Source organism: Pelobates fuscus, chromosome 4 (genome assembly GCF_036172605.1).
Source record: "Pelobates fuscus isolate aPelFus1 chromosome 4, aPelFus1.pri, whole genome shotgun sequence".
Lineage (NCBI taxonomy): Eukaryota > Metazoa > Chordata > Amphibia > Anura > Pelobatidae > Pelobates > Pelobates fuscus.
In genome coordinates, this window is record NC_086320.1 from 283,725,225 (window position 1) to 283,743,742 (window position 18,518).

General features: G+C 36.6%; 1 protein-coding gene across 1 annotated transcript in view; it reads right to left on the minus strand.

Moving 5' to 3' along the window:
* Positions 1–820: 820 nt before the first annotated feature.
* The window catches only part of ACAD11 (acyl-CoA dehydrogenase family member 11), a 115,515-nt gene continuing 97,817 nt past the window's right edge, over positions 821–18,518 (minus strand). Inside the window, exons 18-20 of the mRNA XM_063452159.1 lie at positions 16,073–16,189; positions 14,149–14,258; positions 821–1,420 (exon numbers count right to left, since the gene is read on the minus strand). Of these exons, the coding sequence (XP_063308229.1) occupies positions 1,306–1,420; positions 14,149–14,258; positions 16,073–16,189 (342 nt within the window). The 3' untranslated portion in view covers positions 821–1,305. The remainder of the gene's footprint in view (positions 1,421–14,148; positions 14,259–16,072; positions 16,190–18,518) is intronic.

Genomic DNA, 18,518 nt, shown 5'->3' on the forward strand with positions numbered 1-18,518 from the left:
TGCTTGCCACAATTTGTTGGTGTCCAGATAGCATTACCCATTTTAACATTACTCATTTTATCAAATTTAGAAACTCTGAACTTGCCTTCTCAAAAACTGAACCTGTGACTGTATTGTTCTGGTGAAAATGTGTTAAAGGTACACAGATAAAACGTTACTCTAGCACTTTGAGCTTCTAGCATTTTCTGAATTATATTTAAAAATATACACACAGAAATACTTCACAGGTTAGTTGCCATTACAAAATGCAATTAAGCCATTCTCTTTTTTAGATGACTGCCCATTCTTTGCGGTTTCATCCATTTTTCCAGCTAGATCTTTTTTTTTGGTTTACCAGGCTCTGCTCTGGTGAGTGCTTGTTTTTGGTGTCTTGTACACAATTTATTTATTTATTTATAAAATATTTTACCAGTAGAGATACATTGAGATTTCTCTCATTTTCAAGTATGTCCTGGGTATTGCTTAATTTGATTCAAAGAGGCTACAAAAAGGCCATCCTCTCCATGTAATCTGGTGAGTACTCCATTTTATTCTTATGCTATAGATACCACTACCTGTTCTTTATGCAAACCAATTTGTTTAATACAGTTTATTATTTCTATTTTACTGATGGATTCTATTAACACAACATTAAATTAATAATCGACATTAGGAAAAGTAATAAAATATATAATTAAGAAAATTTTTATTTTTAAAGATACTTCCAGAATGTTTTATTTGTATTATAAGATACACATGTATTCAGAGATCAGTTTTTTTTAAAGTCACAATACATTCAATTGTTTGTCATTAAAAAAAAAAAACTTTGTTAACCTTTAATGACGGTTTAGTAATTTTCACTTTTTTTTCCATCAACATGTCCATATTACATGCACAAAACTAAAACTATTTTGAGGTGATTTTATAATTCAAATATTGTTAAAACACAATCGCATGTCTTGTTCTAATACATCTCAACTTCGAAGAATTTTTAAAATGAACTCACTCAGTTCTTTTAAATTACTAGGTTTAGTCAATAAACCAATGATATTAAGAAGATTAGACGGTAAAGAAAATTATTACTCATCATGATTTGCATGGGGGAAAAAAACAACAAGTTTACTGTTACTTTAAGCTACAGAATCATTTTAAAATTACCAGTTTTAAAAATGCATGATTTAAAAAACTTACTGCAAAAATAAAATCATTTTTATTATTCAGTTACTGCTTATACATGCATACTCAATTCCAGAGTTTATTATTGCAATATTTAACTATGTTTTATGTAATGATTTAGAAGGCAGATGTAATGCAAGCATGTAGTGGTTACATTTTTGCTGCAAATCGCTTTGATTGTTCCAGCAGTTCCATTTTAGCTATGGCTGAAAGGTGCACTTCATCAGGACCATCTGCTATGCGTAGAGTTCTAACAGCAGCATACCTGAAAAACATACATATTTACTTGGCATCAGTTTTCCCATGAAATATTGCAGTATTTCAGACTTCATTCAAATGTATTATACAGAGTGAGTCAAAAGTCACGAAGCATAATTAAAGGAAAAAACATCTCCAAATACGGCAGATTACTAAACTCTCCACCAACAAGCCATAGACCAATTAGGCGCCTTCACGAAAAAGTTAAAACTCTCGCACTACTCACAAGGCAACAAAGCTAGCAAATTGCTGGCACGTCGGGTTAAAATGAGACAATCAAACCAGATGATCCCATATCTTGAAACCCACAACGGGACTAAACACAACACCAAAAGCTATTAGCGATGAATTCGCCCACTATTATCCCAAACTCTACAACTTACGTGGGTAAGCACAAACTAGACAACCAACAGAATCAAGAATTAATACCTACTTAGACAGAGTTCACCTGCCAAAGCTTACGCAACAACAGCAGGAGGATCTCACCAAACCAATAGAGGTAAAGGAAATTATCGATATAATTAAATCCTTGCCAACGGGGAAAGCTCCTGGCCCAGATGGCTTAAATAATACATACTACAAAAAGATTAGCTCAGCCCTAGCACCCTTCTTTGAAAATATTCAACACTGCTATAGCCACAAAAACACCACCCAAGGAAATCCTTCTAGCCCATATTGTCACATTGCCAAAACCTGTCAAACCTCCAACCAAGCCGCAGAACTTCCGTCCCATTTCACTTTTGAATATAGACACAAAGTTATTTGCTATATTATATGCAGCCACATTGCGAGTCATGCTGCCCCATATCATACATAGCGATCAGGTTGGCTTTGTTCTGGGGTGCCAGGGTTCGGATAAAACCAAAAAAGTAGTCAACCTTCTGTACAAACTCCAGACACAGCCTGGGGGGGGGTGCTCAACTTGGATTTTTATCCGAGCCCCTCCCATTTGCTATATGTCCTGGCCTTGGAGACCTTGGCAATTAAAATCAGGGGAAACACATCAATCCATGGTGGGAGGGAAGGAATACAAAGCAAACCTGTTTGCAGATGATGTCCTGTTAACACTCACACAACCACAGGTGTCCCTACCAAACCTACTAAAGGAAATTCAAACATATGGGCATAAGTCATATTATAAATTAAATGTCACAAAAACTCAGGCTATGGGGGTGGGGATGGCCAGTCAACTTATAGAACAACTGAAAACAGCCTTCCCTCTAGACTGGAGAACTGACCATATTACATTCTTGGGATGGCGGCTACCCAAAAATATTGCAGATCGCCAAGTGCTCAATTATGATAAACTACTGAGCGAGATAACGAACACCGTACAGGGAAGGGGCGATAAATATTTATCATGGGTGGGCAGGCTAGCGGCTGTGAAAATGGTCCTGTTGCCGAAATTCCAATATCTAATACGAACACTACAAATCTATCTACCCAACACTTACTTAAACACACTCACACTCACTTTTCACAAAATTTGTTTGGGCGAATCGCAAACTGCGAGTAGCCACGACAATACTTTTAAGTAAGTCTTGCTACAGCCCCATTTTACATACATTATACACAGTACACACACTGCATTCACTATACACACACTACACAAACTGCATTCACTAAACACACAATACACAAAAACACACACTGGATTCACTATACACACACTACACAAAAACACACACTGCATTCATTATACAATAGAATGTAAGCTCATGGAGCAGGGCCCTCCACCCCTCTGTTCCTGTATGTCCAGTTGTCTGGTTACAATTACATGTCTGTTAGTCCACCCATTGTACAGCGCTAATCTTTTCCAATTATAGTTTTTATTAATTCCAAAAAGAGTATTAACACGCAGTACAACACAGTTGAATAGCACATTTTCCCCATTGTATTATAACACTGCCTTTTATATTATTCATTAATATTGTAATCATTACATTATAACATTGCCTTAGTATTGTTCATTAACATTGTAATCATTTATATTCATCTTATATTCCTATTATAAAAAAAAAAAGAAGAAAAGAAGAGAAAAATGAATGCCTTCTTTCTGGTTTATCTTTTTCTCATCTATCTTACAATTGTAATATACTCCCTTTAATTTGTTGCAGTATCAATTACCAATTAATTTACATTTTTTTAATTTCCTTAACTAAACAACATCCAAGAAAAAACAAACAACCAAACAAACAAACACACAAAAAAAAAAAAAAAAAAAAACCCTCACCACCATTCCCCCCGCCCAACCCTGGTTAGTCACCCATTACCTTTATGTACTCTATTTAATCCCTCTATATCTATATAAAGAGCATAGTTCAGTCGTTTTTTATCCAACTGTACCATTCTTTTTTATACTTGTCGAGACATCCATTAACTTCACTGGCCATTTTTTCATATGAGCTAATCTTGTTCATTTTAGCATATACTGCCTCATCTGAAGGAATAGCTTTCTGCTTCCAGTTGCCTGCTAGGGCTATTTTTGCTGCCGTAAGGATATTTAAAATTACCTTTCTGTGAGCATGTGTATTAATCCCAGGAATAATATGAAGTACGAGTTTCTCCGCATGCAATGGAATCAAAAGCTTTGTTTTTTCATATATTAAATTCTGAATTCGCTTCCAAAACTCTCTTAAATATAGACACTCCCAAAAAATATGCAGCATAGAACCATCTTCTTTCTCACACCTCCAACACAGCCTTGATGAGTCAGCATACATATGTGCTAATCTTTGCGGTACCAAGTACCACCTCATTGTCACCTTACAGTACGCCTCCCATAACGATAAGCTACGTGAGGCTTGCTTGGTGCTAAACATAGCTAAGTGCCAATCTCTCCTTGAAAATTGCTTTCCAATTTCATTCTCCCATTTAATCATATATTTTAATTTTTCTGGTGCCTCGCTTTCAATCAGTGCATTATAACACCAAGAAAATGGTTTAATAGACTTACGTGACAAAATAAATTCTGGTGAGGGTAAGATATTTGCCTCATTATCTGGATTATCCATAGCATATGCCTTTATCATATTCTTAATCCTTAAGTATACGAACATCTCTTTAGCATCTAAGTTAAATTCTTTTTGAAGATTAGGAAATAATTTTACTTGTGGCCCGATCATTAAATTGCCTATTTGTCTTACCCCCTTCTCTAGCCACCTTCTCATCTGAAGGTCCAAAGAAAGAGCTGCTAACGCCATTATTGGTGCAGCTTTAAACATCAAATTAAGATTTATTACACATGGACACCATTTTTTCCATATTCTTAGTAAGAGTTCTGTGCTTTGTAACATGGGTTTTAAAGGAGACTGGGGAACCGAGCCTGTCCATAAGTAGTATGTTATATTATTTGCATCTAAGCATGCATTTTCAAATGTTAGCCAAATTGGGTATTGAGAGGTTTTTCTCATTCTAAGTAGTCTAAACCCTTCTGCTAAAAAGAATGCTCTATAATATATTTTAATGTCTGGCATTCCCAGGCCCCCTTTTACATATGAAAGACCTGAACTCCCTCGTGCCACTCTTGGGGGTTTCCTCTTCCAAATGTGAGCATTTATAGTGCTCTGAATCTGTTTAAGTAATTTGTTAGAGAGTGCTATGGGTAATGTTCTAAAGAGATATAGTATCTGAGGTAGTATCATCATTTTAATAAGATTTATTCGTCCCAGCCATGAAATCTCCAAACCTTCCCACTTTGCCATTGTATTTTTAATTTGTTGAAGCATTGGATAATGGTTTACTTTAATTAATGTTTTAGCTGCTTTAGTAAGTTTAATTCCCAAATATTTTATAAATGAAGTACGCCAATCAAATTTATATTGTAGCTTCAATTTATCTATAACTGTTTGTTGTAATTTAATAGGTAGTGCCTGTGTTTTAGCTATGTTATTTTTATAATACGATACCTGCCCATATTCTATTAGTAGTTTAATCAGTGCTGGTAAAGAAGACTCTGGGTCTTTAATAAAGAGCAGAATATCGTCCGCAAACAACGCTATTTTTTTAATACCCCCTGGTGTAATCAACCCTTTGATATTATTATCTTGTTTAATCATCCTTACTACAGGTTCCATACATATAATAAAAATGAGAGGGGAAAGGGGACAACCTTGACGAGAGCCGTTACTTATTTTTATTTTGTCAGAAAAAAAGCCAGTATTAAGCACTCTTGCACTAGGATTTTGATATAGGGCTAATATGCTTGCTAAAAAATTTAATGGGAAACCCATTTTAATAAGCGTAAGTGACATATACCCCCAATGTAAACGATCGAATGCTTTTTCAGCATCTAATGCTAAAATTAATCCTTGTTGTGATGAAGTGTTTGCCCATTCCACCAAGTTCACAAAATGTCTAGTATTATCCCCTATCTGTTTTCCAGGTGTAAACCCTGCTTGTTCCTCCGAGATAAGATCCGGGAGGAGGTGTTTAATTCGTGAAGCTATCAATTTAGCGTAGATCTTAATATCCGTATTAAGTAGGGATATCGGTCTTAAATTTTCACTCTGTATAGGCGGTTTGTTAGGTTTCGGTAAAGCCACGATATTTGCTTCCAACATTTCTTGGGGAATGGCACCAGTAACTTTTATAAAATTGAAAAGTTTCGTAAGAGTAGGGATCAGTTGTTTTGCTAATTTTATATAGTAATAATTTGAAAACCCATCAGGCCCGGGAGCCTTATGTTTAGTGAGGGAATTTATTGCTACTGCTACCTCTTCTTCCTCAAATGGTTTATCAAGGGAGGTACATTGAAGTGGTGTTAACCTAGGCAAATTTGCCTTCTCCAAAAAAATTTTGATCTCCTCCTCCTTTGGCTGATATGTATTAATATCTCTCTCTAATTGATAGAGCTCTGAATAGTAATTTGCCAGTTCATTTGCTATATCTTGAGGATTATATAATTTATCATTCCTTTTTGAGACAATATAAGGGATTTTAACTTGTCATTTTTTTTGTTTAACTTTATTAGCTAAAAGTCTACCCGCTTTATTCCCCATAGCATAATGTGATTGGTTTAATAGTCTCATATGCTTCCCTGTCTCTAATAGTTGTAAATCTTGTAAGGCTGACTTTATCACCATCAGTTGTGAATGTGAACGTGAAGTAGGGGCAGCTTTATGAGTGGCCTCCATCTTTGTCAACTCTAATTCGCTCATTTCCTGTGACCGTAATCTCTTTACCCTTGCTCCTTGCTGTATTAACATGCCTCTTATAACTGCCTTATGGGCTAACCATTGAGTAGTGACATTAGTCTGGCAGTTAACATGATTTCTGAAAAACATTTCTACCTGAGATTGCAACTTTGGGAGATATTCTTCACTATCTAATAAGCTCTCATTTAGGCGCCAAGAGCTCTTCCCCCTTACAGAAAATGGCACTTTTATCTTAATGCTTAGAGGCGCATGGTCTGACCACGTTATTGAACCTATTTGTGCGCTAATTGCAAAGGGCAAGGTTTTAATGTCCAACAGACAGAGGTCTATTCTAGTAAAAGTTTTATGTGCAATTGAGTAGTAAGTAAAGTCCCTCTCACTTGGGTAAAGATTACGCCAAAGGTCATAGTAATCAAAATCATGCAATAAATTCCTTAAATATTTACCAAGGTAAACTGATGACTGTTTCGGAGGTTTATCCTCTACTCTTTTGATATCGAAAGAGGGGTCTGGAACACAATTAAAATCCCCACAGATAAATATATGTCCCACCCTATATTGCTCTATCTTTCGAAAGGTCATAGTGAGAAACGATTTTTGCTTATCATTTGGTGCATATAGTGACACTATAGTTACTTGTAATCCGTTTAGTAATCCAACCAAAATCAACAGTCTCCCATCATTCCTAATGTATTGTTTATCAGGAATAAAACACCAATCGCAATGAAAATAAATTGATACCCCTTTACTTTTGGTCGTAAACATAGAGTGAAAACTTTGGGGGTAGTCTTTAATTTTAAATTTAGGTGGATTCTTAAGACACAAATGTGTCTCTTGAAGACATACCACTGCAGCTTTTGATTTCACCATTTCATGCTCTAACATTCTGCGTTTATGAGGGCTGTTTAGGCCTTTAACGTTTAGAGTAAGTATAGTTAAATAATTGGACATATTCCTAATTAAATTATTCCATTATCCATTATACCCTTATACAGATACAGATACGTAATATTTTGTTGGTTCTCCAGGCAGTGTAGTGACCCAGGGAAGGGCAGGGTGAGAAAAAAAAAAGAGAAATAAAAATAAAAATATCCAACCTAAGTATATACACAGCGCCATATTTCCTAGCGCTCTACCTGAATGAAGTCTAAGCGGGCAAAAAATATTCCCGACCTGTTCCTCATCCAAGGGCGTATCTTCTGACTGATCGAAATACATGTAACCATTAATTATGTAATTATTTCAAGTCCCTATCCCTCTACCTCTTTTATTATTATTATTATTATTTTTCTTTTTTTTTTATTTTTATTTTTATATTTTTATAATTGTACAATTTTTTAGCTTAATAACTTATGCAAGCTTAAAAGAACAATTGTACAATTTTTTAACTTAATACCTTATGCAGTAACCCAAGCGAATAAGCTAAAAAAAATCTTCAATTGAAATTAATCTGTTAACCAAGCCTTATTTTACTAGTTATCATCCACTTATAGACATCATTAGCGTCATATTTATAATGTCGTCCATATATTACAATACTTCTTAATAGCTTAGCTTAACTGATACTGTTAATTAACTGTTCCAGATAGCAATAACTCTCATTTAAGTTAATTCATAGTGTGCTAAATCTACCATGCCTTAAAATAAAAATAGATAAAAAAAAAAAAAAAAAAAAAATGTTCTATAGGCTGCAGTCCAAATTTATCTACAAACCGAGCCTTATTACCACTAATTATCATCCTTAGCAACAACTAAACATCACCAACATCCTTGTTTCCACTTATAATCATTAATAGCATTATATTAACCGCAACTAAACATCTCCAGCTTCCTTGTTACCCCTTATAATCATTATTAGCATTATATTAGTATTACCTTCAGTATATTACACTGCTATCTTGACAGCTTATCCTCCTTAGCAACAACTAAACATCACCAACATCCTTGTTTCCACTTATAATCATTAATAGCATTATATTAACCGCAACTAAACATCTCCAACTTCCTTGTTACCCCTTATAATCATTATTAGCATTATATTAGTATTACCTTCAGTATATTGCCCTGCTATCTTGACAGCTACTTAACTATTCCAAGTAGCAAAATTCTATTTGCTTAAACCAATTCGTAATGCGCTAGACCTTATATATATATGGAGCTTAGTATTATTGTGTAATCAGTGAATTTATGATTCACATTATAATGCATAAAATATATTTATCAATTCATTTATCCGATTTTTAGCCGAATCATCTCTTTATTTACACCTTATTTCATAGTTTTGTCATCTATATTCAATATCTAAATATATATATGTTTGTTTGTTTTTTTTCCGTTTGTTTTCCCCTTTTCTTTTCCCCCTTTTTTTTTTTTTATTAAATATTTTTTTTCTTTTTTTTTTTTTTTTATTTCTTTTTTTTTCTCCTTTTTTCTTATCCATTATTATTATTTTTTAATTTTTTTAAATTTTTTATTTCTTTATATATTTTTTATTTATTTATTTTTCCTTCTTTTTTCCCTTCACACTGTTACAAATATCCACCTTATTATACCGCTCATTTAAAGTTTTCCCGCATCCCATACCACATTTTCATACCATGCTTTATATTTATACATCATACTACTGTGGGATACTTATTGAACTAAAATTAGGCAATTAGGTGGCTAAATATATTCACATATTTTCCCACTTTAACATCGTATTTACACATTATTCCATTTTCACCCTAGTCATTTGTATACTCATATATATATATATATATACACATACAGAAAGATTTTTTTCCCTTTTTTTTTTTTTTTTTTTTCCCTTTCCTTCCTTTTTTCTCTCTTTTTTTTCCCTTTTAGTTACTGCATTTATATACTCACGACCTTGATACATGGATATCTGGAAGTTTGAGTTCTATATATCCCAAATTATTCAAATGTCCCAGGTCAGTGAGCCAACAATCCATTTTCTAGATAGCGGAAATTCTTCACACTTCATTCTTTCTTCCTCCTTGATAATGATCCCACCGTCTGCCATTCTTTTTGCAAGGGGTTCGAATTCATAGTGGCTCCTACCGTAGCTCCTGCCATATCGCTCGTAATCTCTGTAGGGATTAAATCCCACTCTTTTAGCAGCCTCATACCTTCCTCCGGTTCATTTATTCTGAATGTTCTCTCATTTCTCCAAATGAGGAGTTTAGTTGGAAACCCCCATCGGTACTGAATAACATTATTTCTAAGGATCTTAGTTACGTTGATAAATTCTCTTCTTTTAATCATAGTTGCTGCTGAGAGGTCAGCATATAATTGAATGCTAGAATACGGATCAGGTAAGCTTGGTGTGTTCCTTGTCGCTTTAAACAGTGCTTCCTTTGACTTGTACAGCAAAAAATGTGCTATTACATCCCGTGGTATCTCAGAGCTCATTCTTTGTGGTTTTGGTAATCGATGAATTCGGTCCATAAACCAATCTGCCTCAGCGAGATCTGGGACCAGTAGCCTACATAGTGTCGTAACAAATTCTGAAAGTTGATCCTTTAAAATACTCTCTGGTATCCCACGAAAGCGGACATTACACCTCCTTGAGCGATCCTCTAAATCCGCCAATTTCGTCTTTAAAAACTTGCATTCATTGGTGAGAGAGGTTACATTCTCTGCCATTTTATTTTGAGCTTGACAAATTTTATCTGAACGGATTTCTAAGCTATTTGTTCTTTCCCCCAGCTCCGCCATCTCCTTTTTTATCTCGTTAGTCACCTCTTTCAGGTCACATTGCAGAGATACCCTAAAGTTCTGCAGCATAGCGTACAGCTTCTTTTCGGAAACCGGATCATCTGTATACTGGCTAGCCTCACTCTCTGGCCCCCAGTTAGAGACCTGTGTTAGATCTGGTGTTAGATCTACCTCTTCATCCTCATTTGCTGCCCTCGAACGGTCTTTCTTACCATGCCGTAGTTGGTCAGTCAGTTTAGATTGCTTAGCCCGGGACATTCTTCGTAGCACCTCAGTGGCCTCAGTGGTTTGCTCAGTGGCTTGCTCACGGACACTTGCAGCGCTTGCGCTCACTTGTAGCGTTGTAGCTCTTGTAGCACACAGTCACTTATGTCCCTTGTAACTCTTACTGTCACTTGTGTCACTTATAGCACTTACGGTCACTTGTGGTACTTGTAAGCGCTTACAATCACTTGCAGCACTGTGGCACGTATGGTCACTTGTAGCACTTTTAGCACTTACAGACGCTTGAAGCCCTTGTAGCACTTGTAACGCTTACTGTCACCTGCAGCGCTTTTAGCACTTATGTAGCACTTGTGGTCACTTATTTGGTCACTTATAATAGCACTTTACAGTCACTTGATGCACTATGGCACTTTGGCACTATAATGGCACTATAATGCTGTAGCGTTTGTTGCACTTGCGGTCACTTATCACACTTATATCACTTACGGTCACTTCTAGCGCTTACAGCACTGCTTGTAGTGCTTATGGTCACTTGCAGCACTTGTTGCTCCTGTAGCACTCCTGTAGCACTTATGGTCGCTTTTGGTCACTTGTGGGACTGTAACACTGTAGCGTTTGTAACACTTATGGTTCGCTTATGCACCACTTATGGGCGCTTGTAGCACCACACAAGCTTGTCGTTTGAAGCACTTGTAGCCTTAATCCTGCTAAACCCAAGGCAGACAAATCAGGAAAAGCAGGTAAGAAAAACCCAGATATTAAGTATCAGGTATCAGGTATCAGGGAAAAAAAAAAAAAAAGCCTCGGACATCAGGCATCAGGCATCAAGTATCAAGTATCCCATATCCGGTATCGATGTTTTGAGCAGTATTTTGAGCAATGAGCAGTGGTGGTTAGCATTCGGGCATCAATAACATGTATCAGGTGTAACATGTATCAAACAGTGGTAAATGGCGTTACCGTTAGCAGCAGTAGAGGCAGCAGGGAAACGGACCTAAAAACCGCCGCTATCATCCATGCTTCAGCGGTTACCAGCGAGCCGCGAGCAGAGAACTCTCACTCCATGCGCCCACTCGCACGCTCAACGCGCTCAACACGCGCGCGCGCTCACCTCGACAGACACGCCCCAAGTCCGCCGATTGTACAGCGCTAATCTGATGGCGCTATATAAATAATAAAATAATAATAATAATTATACTCACACTACATCCACTACACAAACACACACACTCTGCATTCACCACACACACACACACTAGATCCACTGCACAAACACACACTCTGCATGCACTATACACACTGCATCAACTACACAAACACACACACGCTCTGCATTCACTATACACAAACACTATATCCACTACACACACACACACTGCATCTAATATACATCTCATACATTACACAAATGTACAATCTGCATCCATTACACACACACTGCATCCACTTTACACACGCACTCTGCATCCACCATACACATTCTACATCCACTATACACATACCACAATCAGTACTATCCTGTGGGCGGACTCTGGGGCAGGCCCATGGGGGACCCAGACCTTGAGCACTGTCAGGGGCCACACAATTTCTAATGTCGTGCCCCTTTTAGCTCTGTGGTGACAACAGAAGTGGCAAAAAATCTCCCCAGCTGTCTGACAGCTAGAGAGGCATTTCAGAGACACACAGTGTCTGGGAGGTATCCTTTAACCCCTTCACGACCGTTGACGGTTCAGGACAGTCATCGGAAAAATCCCCTTGAGGACCGGTGACTGTCCTGAACCGTCATAACGGTGTTATGTACTTACCCGATCGCCGTCGTTCCCCCGGCGGCGATCGGCGTTGCTCCCGGTGTGGGGAGACTGCCTGACAGTCTCCTCGTGGCGAATTAGGCCCCCACGGCCATGTGAACGCTCAACAGAGCGGTCACATGGCCACAATAGGTGTCCAAGTATCTGCCTGCAGTGGGACTGCCTGTGTTGACAGGTAGTCTCCCTGCATGTGTAAAATATATTAAAAATGTTTTAATGTTAATAAAAATATAATTATGTATGTGTGTGTATATATATATATATATATATATATATATAGGAAACATGGGGGGATGGTTGCACTCACCTAAACATGCTTAAATGGGGTGCTGCTGGGGGCCATATTATACAATAAACAATACACAAGATCCAGCGCACTCTCCTATCCACTAAACAGAAACTTCAATGTTGACAGATTTTATTAGTTTGTAAAAGTTTTTTTTTTAAAAACACCTAATCTAGGCAAATCTTAGATGGGGTACATTGACGTTGTGGCAGGCTTATGCAATGTATGATCATATAATGTAACTAAATATATATATTATATATTATATTATATTAATATATATATTAATATAAAAATACACTTATAATTAAATTACACACGTATATATAACTATAACTATATATATTATAAAATACAAATAAGTAAATTAAAATACATTTTAAAACGTAAAAAATAATTTAAAAAAATATATATGAAATGTTATTCTAACTGTATTTTGATATTAATATATATATTTATATCAAAATACACTTAGAATGAAATTATATATACATTTATGTATATATAAATAAATCAAAATACGAAATATACAAAAGTACATAAATAATTTCATAAATATACACGTAGACTTCAAATATATAAATATGCATATATATTTAAATTCTACGTGCGTATTTATGTAATATTTTTACATAATTAAGTAATTTTATTGATTGCAATTTGAGGGACCTGCCTCACCACTGAGGCTGAAAGTCCAGAGAATTTAATTCGCTAGCACTGTATTTAACCCTGTAACTTTCTATGACACCCTAAAACCTGTACATGGGGGGTACTGTTTACTCGGGAGACTTGTTGAACATAAATATTATTGTTTCAAAACAGTAAAACATATCACAGCGATGATTTTGTCAGTGAAGGTGACTTTTTTTTGCATTTTTCACACACAAACGGCACTTTCACTGATGATATAATTGTTGTGATACGTTCTACTGCTTTGAAACACTAATTTTGTGCTCAGCAAAGTCTCCCGAGTATTACAATACCCCCCATGTACAGGTTTTATAGTGTTTTTGAAAGTTACAGGGTCAAATATTTTACATTGAAAATTGCCAGGTTGGTTATGTTGCCTTTGAGAGTGTATGGTAGCCCAGGAATGAGAATTACCTCCATGATTGCATACCATTTGCAAAAGAAGACAACCCAAGGTATTGCAAATGTGGTATGGTCAGTCTTTTTTAGTAGCCACTTAGTCAAAAACATTGGCCAAAGTTAGCGTTCATAATTGTTTTTTGCATTTTGAACACACAAACAAATATAAATGCTAACTTTGGCCAGTGTTTGTGACTAAGTGGCTACTAAAAAAGACTGGACTGAATGTCAATATGAAATATAGACTAGGTACTTATCTATTGTGCTATATATAATAAATGGTGTTACTATTCTGTCGGTATTCTAAGAATATTAGAAGTGGGTGCCCACATTATAGCCATTGCCTCCCGACAAAGAAATTATATTATATATTACATTGTGCACGTGTTGTCTAGTATATTTTTCCTGGATGGATTGCCATTAATATAAAAGTATGCTTTGATTTACGTACATGAATGCCAGAGGAAAGTCCTGTGAAACTCCAGCTCCTCCAAATACTTGGATTGCACGGTCTGCAACTGCACAAGCCATTCTAGGAGCAACAACTTTGATCATAGCAATCTGTGAAGGATTGTGATTCCCAGTTAGCAAATAATACATTCAACAGAATATTTTGTATTCCTATCACGCACCATATATCAAACCAACAGAAGCCTTAAACACATGGCTAATGGAAAATGTATGGTAGTCAGATTTTATATATTATCACACCTGCTGTCATTTCTTCCCATTTATACATTCTTCTGAAACATATGGCATCCGTATTACTTTGCATAGGATTATATTTTGATATATGTGTAAGCACCACTTTCTGTAACAAGTGGAAACACTAGTACAGTAGTGCAAGCTGCAATTGGATAATGGATTTCACTTGAATGTACACTACTTCATTGAGACTACATAGGGCTACCATCAGAATTTATGGAGCCACTTATAAAAGTCACGGGTAGTGCCCGCACTGCAGAAAGAAAATCCACGCACATATGCCCACCTAATCTTAAAGATATACATTCCAGAAAAAACTGTGGATACTCACCTATGCACAAACTGCCAAACACACACACACACACACACACACAAACAAGGATACTTACTGCCAGAAATGCTCTGATGAGCACACACAGATATTATATATATGTGTGTGGGTGTGTGCCAATGTGTGTATGATTGTGCCAGTGTGTGTGTATAATTGTGCCAGTGTATCTGTGTGCCAAGGTGTGTGTTTCTGTCAGTGTGTGTATCGGTGTCAGATACATACACACACAGATTCACACTGTCACACACACACCAGCACATACAAACAGATACATACCAGCACATACACACAGATATACACACTGGCAAATACACACAGGCACACAGATACACACACTGACACACATATACATACACACACGCAGATACACTGTGTGTCAGTGTGTGTATTTTTGTACCAGTGTTGTATCTGTGTGCATATGTGTCAGTGCGTATGTGTAAGTGTGTATGTGCCGGTGTGTATCTGTGTTTGCATGCGCCGGTTTGTGTATCTGTGTCAGCGTGTGTTTCTGTGTTTGTGTGTTTATTACTGTGTATGTCTCGGTGTGTTTCTGTTTGTTAGTTAATGTGTATGTATGTGACAGTACATGTACAGACATCCCTGCAATCTAACACCAACACAACACACACTCCTGCAAACACAAACATGACATAAAAAGACACCCTTGAACTCTTTCTCCAAAATTATATTTTATTCATAAATTATATAGAAACACTCAAACACCAATACATGTACTACACACAAATGTACATCCACATTTAAAATCCAACATTTCATCCAAATACACCTCTGAACACAAATGCTAACATTCCATACAAACACACCCCTGTATTAAAACGATAAATTTACATACAAACACCAACTCTACACACAAAAACACACCTGCTCCTAAGTACTGCAATCTGTTTACTATCTGTAGAAATGAGTGTGTATATATACTTAAAAAAAAATTTGAAACAATGTTCCAACAGGGCCAGATTAATGTAGGGCAGGGGTTCCCAATAATTTTTTGAATATAAACACACTTTGACATAGTGTATCAACATCGTGGGAGGGGGAGTGTCCACAATGATTGTGGACACTCCCCCTCCCACGATGTTGATACACTATGTCAAAGTGTGTTTGTGTTCAAAAAATAATTGGGAACCCCTGACCTACATTAATCTGGCCCTGTAAGAACATTGTTGTGTCTACTTGTGAGAGCCAAGTATTTTGTCAACAATAACAAGTCTTGCTAATTGTAATTAAAGCTAGCCCTCTACTAATCAGTAAATATTTACTAACCACAAGAACCCATCAATAATAATTAATGCTGAAAACCAGTAATTATGGGCAATACCTCTTTCCTTGCCCGTGCACTGCCAACCGTATCTATGGCTTTTGCTGCTCTCAGTGTCAGTAATCTGGCCTGTTCAATAGCAATACGGCTTTCAGCAATCCAATGAGCAACCACTTCCTGTATGGAGAGACAAAAAAATATGAAAACAAAAAAAGCATCCTTTGTGTTTATGGAACTCTAATTTAACTTTTAAAATCATGCCGTTTATCCCTTTGATTAAGAGAGCACAGGGATATATATATAAGCAAAACTAAACAGGAAACAAACTGTTTATCTACACGTCTCCTTCTCCTACTATAAAAAATAAAAGCATGTTTGTAAAACTAGACATCCTTCTGTCTGTATATTTTTAGAATATTTGCATGAGTCAAGGTTAAATGATTCTGTTGATGTTGAACATTTACCAGGCATTTTATCTTTTGGCGGGGTCTGACAACAATAACAGTCTTCTTTGCCGGGAATGGTGCATTTAATCATCACACCCTCATTATATTCCTACCACTGCTTCGGTCTTCACCTGGTTTTGATCGTACTTTTCATACGTCGTCATCTCTTCAACCTTATATCCTCTTCGCCTATTACCTTTACAAATATTATTTTTCCAGTTGCCCTTTGTTTGACCATGTTTCTTCTCATGGAGTCATTATTCTTTTTTTTTTTTTACTTTGACAATTTTTATTACCAATTTTCTCAGGGGGGGTAACAGAAGGAAAGGAGAGGAGAAATACCATATAGACAATGCAATACACCATTGCAGTAAAATATCCCGCAGCATGCGGCTCATAACATTGTGCTAGTATCACAGAACAGTAAATTTTTATGTTTACGTTTGTTTTTACTGTACCATGCCATTGGTGTGTCATGGTGGATTGTGCAAAGTAGTGTCCTGCACTTGACATCAGAGTCTGTGCTGTGCTTAGAGAGTAGGGGAAGGGGTAGAGTGACATAAGAAAATTGCGAGGTTAGGGGTTAACGAAGGGGGGGGGGGGGGGAGGGCTGGGGTCATTTTGTATTAAATGACACCCATTTATTTATCTCTGTCCCTTCTTCCCAACTAAATTTCCCTTACAATCTGCTCCTGCCACCTCCTGGATGTCTTTTAACTTCCTAAAATAAACAGACAAAAGTTAAATGCTTTTCTTTAGTAGACCATTTCCACTAACACCACCATCACCTCTGCTGTCTCCTTTGATGACCTTCACCAACAGTTTACAATCCAATTGTCATTTTTCATTCTTCCTTACTACGGTAATTGAAAAACATATTTAATCAACCTACCTGCTGTTTCCACCTCTTCAATATTCAAAAACCTGTCTGCTCATCTATTTTTGTACCACAAAGGTACTTATCTGCTCTTTCATTTACCAGCCTTGACTATTTGCAATCCCCTACTTCTCAGCAACCCTCATCATCAAATTAATTGTCCTTTTCAAAATTTTTCTTCTAATATACAAATCCTTCCAAAAATATTTTGCTTTCCTTCTCCTCTTTACTCATCCCCTTTTCAGATTCTCCTTCCAAGTTCTCAAGCATAAATGGTTGCTGGCCCTTGAGATGCATTGTCTGATAGCAAAATGGTTTGACAATAGTTATGCACTAAACTCCAAATTATAGCGAATGATAATCCAAATGGCATCATATATTCCAAAATAGGCGATTTTTACTCCTCGCAGGATTTTACCCTAAACTCCAAATTTAGACATAATTTAGGCCAAAATAGCTAGTTTGAGAAACAAAATCCATCTCACCCTGTAGTTATAGCCTGGCTATTTTAGCCTACATTTCGCAATTCAGATTTTTATTTGCAACACCTCATAGTTAACAGGATAAAAACTTATATCTCCAACTAATCGCCAGCACAATAAACTATTCAATGTGAAAGCACCCCTGGGATTTAAAAATAAACAAAACAGCTTTGTTTCAGTCCCATTAGAAGACTTTTCTCAAGGCTCCAAAGTAATGGGGTTAAAATGTGGAGTTTATACTGTAGACCTATGAGAGCACTCTTTCATGTTGGAGAAATCATTTGTTTTTTTTTTTTTGGTGTCATTTTGTGTTTTTTCCCACCTGTCCTTTTGCAATATACTGCCAGAATGTATTACTGAGCTGGCATACATTTTTTTTTCCAGGGCTGCTTTTTATTCCCAGTCCAGACCTGTTATGACATTGTGTATCATGATGGCCTTCAGCATTGTGCACTTCGAGAAGAGACTGACTGTCAAAACTCTCAGCATGTTCCCAATTGCTAGTTAGCTCCTCCACTCTGCTAATCTTTTTATTTTCTCACAGGACCTTCCCATGCTGCTGTGGCCCACTTGGAAATTCCCTGCTTCCTAGGGAGCCAACTTGCCTGGTTCCTGAGGCAAGACATATATGCGTTTGTGTCTCTTTCTTGAATTTACTGCTCTGTATTGCTGCACTGAAAGTGTTAAGTCTGGGGTTGATA